Source organism: Lycium barbarum, chromosome 6, assembly GCF_019175385.1.
Source record: "Lycium barbarum isolate Lr01 chromosome 6, ASM1917538v2, whole genome shotgun sequence".
NCBI lineage: Eukaryota > Viridiplantae > Streptophyta > Magnoliopsida > Solanales > Solanaceae > Lycium > Lycium barbarum.
In genome coordinates this window covers 127503654-127513913 of record NC_083342.1, presented here as the reverse complement: position 1 = coordinate 127513913, position 10260 = coordinate 127503654, and the positions used below count along the sequence as shown (strand labels likewise).

Genomic DNA, 10260 nt, shown 5'->3' with positions numbered 1-10260 from the left:
ACTTACGCAACATACAAGTTTTCAATAAGCTAAGAAAAACAAAAACAAAAAAATATCGCTTAGAAAAACCAGACTTTAACATCTACCCAACAACTACCGTTTATGGTATGAATTTTATCGCCTCTTTTTATTTAGCGAACTTGCAACAAAGGAAACATAGTAGAGCAATGAGGATTCCGTTCCAAAATGAGATAACTCCGCCTACAATGTGCTGGGAACACATTAGTCATTCCACAAGCAAAACCAATAAAATGTACCCACAAGGTTGAACGTATTGCATTAGTAAAAAAAAAAATATAATGTCATGGATTTGCATTTCTTGGAAATCATTACAGTCCCACGTGCAACCCAACAAAGTACAGTGATGAATCCTTGATACAACTATACCAAAAGCAAAATCTTACAAGCTCTAACATGAGGGACATCCGAAATTCAACTCTGCAATATACAAGGCGTATGACTACTTTTGTGTATCCATCAAATTGTAATTTCTGCTATATGCAAGACAAGGCGTATGACCATTTTTGTGTATCCATCAAATTGTGGGGCATCGTCTATGATGTTCATAACTTTCCAAGTTGACAGAGCCAAAAATTCTGTCAAAATAGCTCATGTGACTATACAATAAAAGCCAACTCACACCATATATTGCATGCCGACCTGCACTAAATGTGAATGTGGTACACTCAAATTGGCAATTCCCCTCCTACTATTCTTTCTCAAGAAAGCATAAAAATAATTTATGATAAGCTTCTTAATGAACCATGAATCCTTCCTTGCCCTAATATCTCCATGACCAAGAAGATAGACCACACCAGATTCTTTGGCCTTGCGGATGAATGAGAGCTCCTTTTCAAGGGATTGCTCTGCATCAGACACTAACGACTCAGAAGACGTCCCAGGTCTTAGCTCTTCTGAAGTGGTTTCTTCCATAACTGCCTTTCCTGTGTCCTTAAAATCAGATAAGAGAGGAACGCCTAGCGAATAAACACTTCCATTCGGAGCTACAAGTACCCTCGAGAAGGAGTACTCTTCTTCCGAGTCCGAACCATCGCCATCACTTTCAAGTGATCGCTCCTGAGCTTCCCTGCGTATGAACTTCTCGAGACTTTCAATGAGCAGTTGCTCAAAAGTGTGGTGATTTTCTTTACGAGCATCCTTGTATCCATATCTGTGGGTCCAAAGTTTTGGACAGAGAAATTAACAGCCTATTAACCTTAGATGTACATCAATTGCAGAAGAGAATGCAAATATAGCGACAGGAAACAGTTGTAATTTATAAGCATCCAAAGTAGAGGACATACAAAGATAAGCTGGTTGTTTAGCCATTATTTGTTTGCAGAAAAGAATTAACATCATACACATAGGTGTTACCCTAAGGACTAGGAAATTTCCAGCTTTTTCAAAGGTTATGGTCTGTGATACATATTCATTTTACGTCTGACATGATTTATGAAACAGCCTTAATAAGATTGGTCTCAAGATTTGTGCAAGCATTTACATTTTTTCTAGCTCTCTTTAGTCACGTCAGTTGGTCTATGTAGTGAAGGTATGAGCAAAAGAAGGGGAATTCAGTTTACCTGGCAACACAACGGAATATGTGGTAGTTTTTGGGGCAGACTCGCCGGAACAGGAACCTTTCATTCTGAGGTACAAGTGGAACAGGAACATATTTTATACAAACAAAAATGATCATGGAATGCACAGCAGGTAGGGTCGTGAGAAAATGTCCAAATATGGCTGGTATTCCCTTTGCCAGTTCATTATAAAGCAAGCCAATTCCAGGAGCTCTGATAGTTCCAAGGTTGGGGCCCAATTCCCGCAACAAATCCATTGACATTTTTTGCTTGACTTCAGTTTCATATTTCAGCTTGCTTCCATAATTCCAGATGTACATAATCAGGAACAAGACAACAGCAAAGACAAGTATAATCCAGCTTCCATCTCCCACACTCCATAAAACAGATGAGAAGAATGTTAACTCCAATCCCAAGAAGATAATGACAAAACTTAGCACAATTAAGATGTTGATCTGCCATATCAGAAGCATAACAATAGTAACCAATATTGTTGTCATCATCATCACTCCAAGCTCCGCTATGGCTGTCAAACAGGGTATGCATCAGAAATCAACAAGGCAGTCTAGATAAATCATTTGATGACAACTTGGAAGCACCTTATGTTTTTCATCATCAATGACACAACTCTAAATTGAAATCCAAAAACTACAAGAATGTTTTCTCCTGCATTCCATAGTTAACAAGCAAAACTCTTCATACGAGAGGTAGGCTAAGTTTATTCATGAACAAACTAATCATTATACATAGACTACATACTTCAAACAGACTGTGTCACAAAAGAATCGGCAGAGCATCTGATGTTGGAGAATTAGGGTTTCAGTGACAACAAACCAACTCTTAGTCCAGCAGTTCTACAAGAGTTTCCTGTCATCTTCAAAATTTTGGAATTGTTATAAGGGAAGTTGAAAGATAAAATTAAAATATTGAAGAATAGCACAACTCTATGTTTTAATATGAATGAGTTTAAAAACAAACAACATTTCCAAGGGTTTTAATTCCGAAACACGAGACAGATCAATTTAATAACGAGTTAACAAGATAGTAGTTTTTTTTTTAATTAGTGAGCATTTTATATAAACAAAAGAAGCACAAAGATTGTGCAATGGTTACACCAGGAGACAAGTTAACAAGATGGTAGATGGACAAGGTATTTCAATTTTGTATCTACCAACTTTCAAACATTTATCAGATAGCTCCAAGTGCACATCACGACAAACATTAAGTACTAAGGTAACAGAGAGAGCAACAGCAAAGAAATTGTAAGATCTAAGAGAAAAGGGTTACCATAAGCATTTCCAATCTCATATATACTTGAGATAGAGCAGACCAACACCAAAGACAACGCCAGAAGAAACCAGTTCATGACTGGGATATAAATCTGTCCCATGAACTTCCGAGATGTATGAATGATCTTAAGGCGAGGGAAGCAGCCTAGAGCTGTGGATTGTTTAATGCAAGAAAAGGTTGCTGTGGTCATTGCCCTACTGGCAATCAAAGCAGCTATATTGGCAATCAAGAAGACAGGCCAGAAAGCTCCACCTGCATATAATGGCAGAATTTCACCCAACGAATACTTTGTCTGCGTGTCCTTTATATTCAGAAAGTATCTGTAATAATGAAAACTACACATGATCATGACACTTCTGTTTCCATTTATATTTTTACATCTCCAATTATTATGCCCATAATTTTTTCCATAGTTAATTATAAATAAACAAGATGTTCTCAGAATGAGTGCTACAGGACTAGAAATTTACTTGGTACAGAAGAGAAGAAAGCTTGTGTTGTGTCGGCATGGTTCTCCATCAGGTACGCAGCTTGACCAAGATATCCCAATAGAAGGCATGGCAGCACAAGGAACATAAATGTAAGCTGTAAATTGAACAACATTCTGTAGTCAATAACTATATCTGCCAAATTGGATATCTTTAGTGACAAAAAAGAGGGAGGCACGGTTATGTCACAAAAATGCATGGATTTATGTTATTATATTAAGTAACCCCTTTTACCCAAAAAAAAAAAACCTCGTGCTGCGTACCTGAACTGACCTCACAGAAAAATAGCAAAGATCTGCAAACATTGCCTCAGAACCTGAATTTCGGAATTGGTGATCAGCTGTATATCTAATAAAATAGATAAAAGAAGAACGGGCTTGATGGCAAAATCACAAACAGTCAAACACGACCTATCCTAAAAAACTCAAAAAGAAGGCGTATTATTCATGTTTTCCCCACAAGTCAACATACTAATTAGATGACAGCTTAATTTTTACAACTGGTTCTGTTGCATATAGAAGCTTGACCCAGAGTTTTACCCTTTGAATAAAGTTAAAGGACAGACAAAACTGCATATGGCTCCGGATGAGACCCTTACTTAAAAGGGCTTCACAATCTACCAACTCAGTGGTTCTATTTTATTGAAGCTGCATTATGCATGCAGGTCTGGACAAGAAAGCAGAGAAATAAATTAGAGAAATCAACTTTCAAACCCTACAACGGAAATGAGAATACAGCAACGGTCAGAAAGATACTCAAGATGAAATTTGACTATACATTAGATTAGGAAGTGAAATGATAATGATAAATGTTTCACACGTGGCATGACTTGCACAGGCAAAATCTTTTTATTAGAATTGTAGTTCAAGTGGAATCTGAAAATGTACTCATCAGTGGCCAAGGAAACAACTTAAAAAGGCATCCATGTCAAAAGGCCGCTTTTTTCCCAAAACTTGAAAAAAGTTCATACTAAGGCCCTATTATCACAGTAATTCCCTAAAGCTGGCAGACTTTTGGTGATTCGATGTCAAGGAATATATGTGAGTTCCAAAACTTTACTTCTTCAGTGGAAGGCAATTTAGTAAGTCACTTCTCCCTGCAAACACTTATGTCCCCTAGCCCCAAGTACACATAAACCCAATCTCGTTTTCTTAGGGTTATGGTGGCACTGAGTTTAAATTGACCTCCCCGAGGGGGGAGGGAGAGAAAATAAGAAATTGATGGATTAAATATGATGTTTCTTAAGCAACAAGTCTGCAGGAAAATATTTCTGAACAGATGTCTACCTGTTGCACACAAAAGACAGCCACCAAGAGAGTACCAGGCCTTTGTTGAGTTGCGCTTGAAATAATAGTATATGTGAACAGGATTAAATGCCCTCCAAACACGAGAATCATACTTAATTAGGTTGTAGACACCAATAACACCCAGGGAACAAAACCATATAAACAAAGCAGGACCAACTATAAGACCCACTTTACTTGTCCCATACTTCTGTACGCTGAAGAGAATTACAAGATATGCCACTGAGATCATCACTACTTGATCTGCAAAAGAAATAAAATCTAAGAAACTTGAAACTAAAAGGGCTTACACAATGATAAAAGAGTGAATGGAATTCATTTTCTCGTCTGATTCTAGAAAGTTAAATAACATTGTGGATTTAGTTTTAGAAGCTTTATAACATCATAGTTAGGTAATATCCAGGTAAGCCGTCTACATCACGCCCCCTTGAGGTGCATCCCATCCTCGGACACTGCGTGAACGCATGATGCTTCGTGCACCGCCACGAGATGCAAAGAACAAATACTTAGAGTAATTGGGCAGCAGCAATCCCACATCAAACTTCAAAAACACTAGATATGACCATCCAAAAATAAAATACTACATCAGATGATATAATTAGGCCTACATTAAGGTCATGATGGAGAGATCGTAAATAACACACTTATAGCCTGTTTGCCCAAGCTTCCAAAATCTGCTTATTTTGAAAAGTACTTTTGGAGTTTAAGCAGTTTGTGTTTGGCTAATCAATTTGAAAAGCACTTTTGCCAATATTAGAGCAATACTTTGTGCTTGGTCATTGTTCCAAAAGTGCTTCCAAGGAAAAGCTACCATTTCTAGCTTCTGAAAAATTGTTTTTGCTGCTACTCAAAAGCAAACTTTTTCCTAAAAGCTTGGCCAAACACCTCAAGTTTCTAAATTAGCACTTTCTGAAAAAAGAAAAAAATAAGCACTTTTGACTTCCCAAAAGCTTGGACAAACAGGCTACTAGTCTTTCTTTAGCAATCTTACTTTGCCACAATGCAACATGCAACATAATCATAAAATCCTTCAATTACTGAGGTAGGTGGTGGCAGTGAGGTTTTTATCTTGTTGCACGTAGACTATCAGAGTATAAAGCAAATTTTTGAACCATTTCTTATTAGCTTGTGTCATCTTTGCAAAGAAAGAGCTTACCTTCTCTATATAGTTCCAATTTTCACAGATGTCCACTTCATGAAGTGAACAATAATGTACAGATATTATTACCTTGCTTAACCCCAGAAACTCCAACTTTTAAGCCACCAACAGCAGACATTACTGCATCCACAATAGTTTAAAACTAACATTGAGTACAACAAAGAAATAGGTAAGGCTAATTTACACAGCAGGAAAAGGACCGCAGAGGACCATAATACGGCAACCATCCACTTCTCAGAGGCAACAAATTTTGTAAAATGTCCTAGGGGTACCTGACATAGCAGGTGTAACAACACCATCAGCAATCACCATTGAAGTGCCAGCAAGAACTAACATCAGAAGAAGCTTTTTCAATGTCAATGAAGCTTCTAGTCTCTCTTTTATTTTTAAAGACCTCTCAAGTTCTGGAGATGGCACCTTCAGTCTAAAGCTTGATATGCGAGCATCTGATCTAAGTTGATTGGGGAGAAGATTAACCTTTGCATGCCTACAAAGCAATGAGTACAAAGCAAAGGTACCACCTGCAGTCATTAACCAACTAATTGAATAAATCAGAACACACAAAACATGAAGTGTAATGTGGTAAATGTCGTGAAACAATTAGCCAAGTTAAATGTGAGCTCACCTTCACCATCATCATTGGCCCAAAGAACAATAAGGACATATTTGACCAAGGGAATGAGGATTAAGGTATATAAAACCAGGGATAATGCACCAAGAACATCTTCATTGCCATTGGCTGGGGCCTTACTAAACATCACACTAAAGGTATACAAGGGACTCGTTCCCACATCCCCAAAAACAACTCCAAGAGTCTGAAAGGCCAACAGGATTGTCCTACCCACTGAGACATCCTGCAAAACACACACAAACATTAGTTAATTTTATCATTCTCTGGAAAGGACCTAGGCCCAATGAAGTTAACAGGAAAAAGCAGTGTTGTCAAAGGTCGTTTGAGGCACGCTTAAGCCCTGAACAAAGGCGCAAAATAGTAGGCGAGCGCTTCGCATCCCTTAGGGGATGCTTTAGTTCTGGCACCAAGCTGCTAAGGCTTAAGTCTCACCATTGATCACCCATAGACAATGTATTGAAGAAGACAGAACTACAGAAAAACTATTTCTATATTTCTTTCCAGTTCTTTTATGCAAATAATTGTTGCTTATGTTTATTCTTATTTTCTTGTATTACATGTATCTTTTATTGCTCTCTTCAATTGTGCCTTTTTTCATTAAAGCCAACACTTTATTTGCTCTTTACGCTTAAATCTCAAACAGCCCTTGAAGCTCTTTTCGGGTTTTCACGTCTAATAATGCTGAGAAAAAGGAACTATTAAACAAAGCCAAAAGCAAATAAAGGTGAAGGTTCTCAAATTAAGCGATATCCCTGATCAATGGCTGATGCGATCAAGAAACATAGGTGGTCTTTGCTGCATAATTTTGAAGAAGAGTTTTTGTCCAAGAAAAGATACTATTTGTAAAAATTGTTTTTCCACCAACACATTTGCAGGCAGCAATATTGTCAGACCATTCACTGCAAGATGCTGCCTTTCAGCCATTTCTTCTGGCTGAAATATTTAGTCCTCTGCCCGCAGCTTCAAGTTTGCAGGATAGTCATTTCACGCCTTATTTTTTAACAGTTACAGCCATCAAATGGCTTTTACCCTAGTCTCGCTCTCTATTGGAAATATTGTCTCTAACAAGAAAGTAACTGGAATTCTTCTAATTGCTACAAGCTAAAAAGTTCCTGTGGGATTACACTGGGTGTGTTGTTGTTTCTTGATCAGGTGGGTGTGTTGTTGTACAAAGTTATTTCACATGTCATTCGTGGTAACTGGTAAAGAAGCTATATAAAGCAATGGCAGGATGTGAAATTGGACAAAGTGTGTTTGCTTAGTCAAAAAAAAAAAAGTGAAACTTCCTGACAAACTAAAACAACACTAAGTGAAAGATTTTCGTAGCAGACAAGATTTTTAATTGATAACGTGAAATGTATTGGCATTGGAGAGCTGTAAAATGCATGACTACAACAACAACAACAACAACAACCCAGTGAAATCCCACATCTTGGGGTCTGGGGAGGGTATAATGTACGCAGACCTTACTCCTACCAAGGTAGGATGGCTGTTTCCGAGAGACCCTCGGCTCAATAGAAGCATAAAAAGGGGGTCAGATAAGGTTAAAAGATTTAAAACGATATTGCAATGAAATAATGCAAGCGACACAGTAAAACAGGATAATCAAGGAATTCAAAGCGATATGGAAATGCAAATCACGAAAGCGGCACAGATAAAATAGAGTAATCAAAGTACAGAAAGTAGCAAATAATAACATAAATCAAAGCACAAGAAATTATAATGCGCTAATGCGCCTACTAATAAGGAAAGATAACGAGACTTATATACTAGCCTTCTACCCTAATGTGGGTCCTCCACACCTTCCTATCTAAGGTCATGTCCTCGGTAAGCTGTAACTGCGTCATGTCCTGTCTAATCACCTCTCCCCAATATTTCTTTGGCCTACCCCTACCTCTTCTGAAACCATCCATGGCTAACCTCTCACACCTCCGCACTGGGGCATCTATGTCTCTCCTCTTCACATGCATGACTAAATGAGTGCAAAAATTTAGTGGGAGGCTGTGCAAATTTTCAATAGCTGAAGGCAATGTCAGCTTTGCAGACTTAACTGAGAACATTGCAGGAAGAAGACAAATGCTTCTCTGATTACTAAGAAAAGAGCTAAGCACAAACCTAGATCTAGTTCAACAACTTTGTATGTTCATTCCTTCTTATAACAAACTTGAATTTCATGCTGCTTTCTCTAAGTTTGACTAGCCCTTTCTATCCTTCTGCTATTTGAGTCCTTTTAGTCTTCTGTTTATCTACCCTCTAGTATATCAGATGAGTATCAACAGACTCCACATTTCCGTTCATTCATTGTTGTTAAGAAAATGATCTCACATCAAATAAATTCTATAACAAGTTGATCATGGAAGGAAAGAACAGCAGTACAAAGTAGCACCAGCCGCTTGCATTAACTACCAACATTAGTAAAACTAACTTCAACTTTCCAACTTTTCTCCATTATCAATTTGGAATGTACTTGGAACAATATTGGCTAAAATATAGTGAATGGATATATATAACAAATCTCAAATAGTTTACTCCCTCCGTCCCAATTTAAGTGTTTTACTTTCCTTTTTGGTCTGTCCCAAAAAGAATGTCTCTTTCTATATTTAGTAAGTTGACAATGTGAAGAAATAAAGTTGATTTTTTGGAGCTACAAAAATACTAGATATTTATTAAAGGTTCTAGAATAACCTAGTGTACTATCTTAGATAATTATCTTGAAGAAAAATCTAGATATTCTAGAGTAATACTAGAAGATAAAGATAACTAGATTTTTCTTATGGATGTATCTAGAATAATATGTAGAGCATCCCTAGACAAGTATAAAAAGGGGTGACATTAGGCATTTGTAATCAACCCATAAAAACTCAATACAAGCCAATTCAAAGAGTCTTCTTCCATAACAAAGTTCTACCTCAAATCTTTCTTTGCCTTTCTAAGCTTCCTCTTCTTTAGTTGAATCTTCTGATCTTAGTTAACGATCTTGGGCTAGCAGAAGGTTTCTCTGATTTACCTTTTCTTCTGCTATATTTCTCTACAGACAATTCAAACATCCTATATGCAACATTTTTGTACATTACACATATCTTTGATTTAGAACCACGAAATTCAAAATCTCTTTTTATTACTAATTTTATGCCCACTCAAACTAAGACACTTAAACCAGTACGACTAGTAGCAATGCAAAACAAAGAAATGAGCGAAAGTTTCACCTCAAAGTTATTTTTTTGAGCACCAGGAACTTCAAGAGCTTCGACATCAAAGGAATCAACACGAGGACCAGTACGGATCAGCTTCTGCTCCTCCACATTATTATCCTCATAATCCTCAGAGTCCAATTCCAGGCCATTTATGGGTGTCAAATCATCACCATCCCAATCAACAGTATCACGATCACCACTATCGATCTCCGAGTCATCTTCGTCCTGAAATACCCAACGTGATTCAGTCGAATCCATAGACCCGCCATTTTCCCTGTCTAATCCCTCGTTCGTCATCTTAAAACCACTGTGTATTCGTATACGCGTGCATTAATGTGATATACAATGAGCAATGGTGTAGTGTAGGTTGAATGAATCAAAACCCTAGAAGTTGGGCTTTTGGATGAGATTTTGAACAAAAAGAAAGAAAGAGTTCTGCAGTAATTTGGTTTGAATAGATCGAGCAGTGATGGAATACGTGGCAAGTGGCAACGACCTTTTGCAACAGACAAACGTGGCATCAACACCGTGAACGTGAAGTGAGGTTTTTTTTGGTAAGTTTTTATTTTTACGAGAAAGTAAGCTCCCGTTTGACCATAGATTTTGAAGTTTGAAAT

The 10260-nt window shown here is 37.5% G+C and overlaps 1 protein-coding gene and 1 non-coding gene across 2 annotated transcripts; both read right to left on the bottom strand.

The window, feature by feature from the left end:
• Nucleotides 1-279: 279 nt before the first annotated feature.
• LOC132598785 (potassium transporter 7-like) lies at nt 280-10260 on the bottom strand. The gene is made up of 10 exons (XM_060311867.1): nt 9656-10260; nt 6444-6672; nt 6091-6339; nt 5888-5938; nt 4642-4902; nt 3619-3671; nt 3338-3452; nt 2865-3119; nt 1581-2103; nt 280-1171 (listed from the first exon to the last, which is right to left on the bottom strand). Exons 1-10 carry the CDS (start codon nt 9938-9940, stop codon nt 637-639), a joined length of 2556 nt encoding a protein of 851 aa, XP_060167850.1. The 5' UTR covers nt 9941-10260; the 3' UTR covers nt 280-636.
• LOC132600913 (U6 spliceosomal RNA) lies at nt 5760-5865 on the bottom strand. The gene has a single exon (XR_009567373.1). It is a non-coding gene; the product is annotated as a U6 spliceosomal RNA (small nuclear RNA).

Coding starts and splice junctions, on each gene's coding strand:
- LOC132598785 (XM_060311867.1), bottom strand. CDS start 9,940: ATGACGAACGAGGGATTAGACAGGGAAAATGGCGGGTCTATGGATTCG. Junction 5,939..6,090: donor TGTTACACCTGCTATGTCAG/GTACCCCTAGGA, acceptor TTGTGGATGCAG/TAATGTCTGCTGTTGGTGGC. Junction 1,172..1,580: donor ATATTCCGTTGTGTTGCCAG/GTAAACTGAATT, acceptor TTGGACCCACAG/ATATGGATACAAGGATGCTC.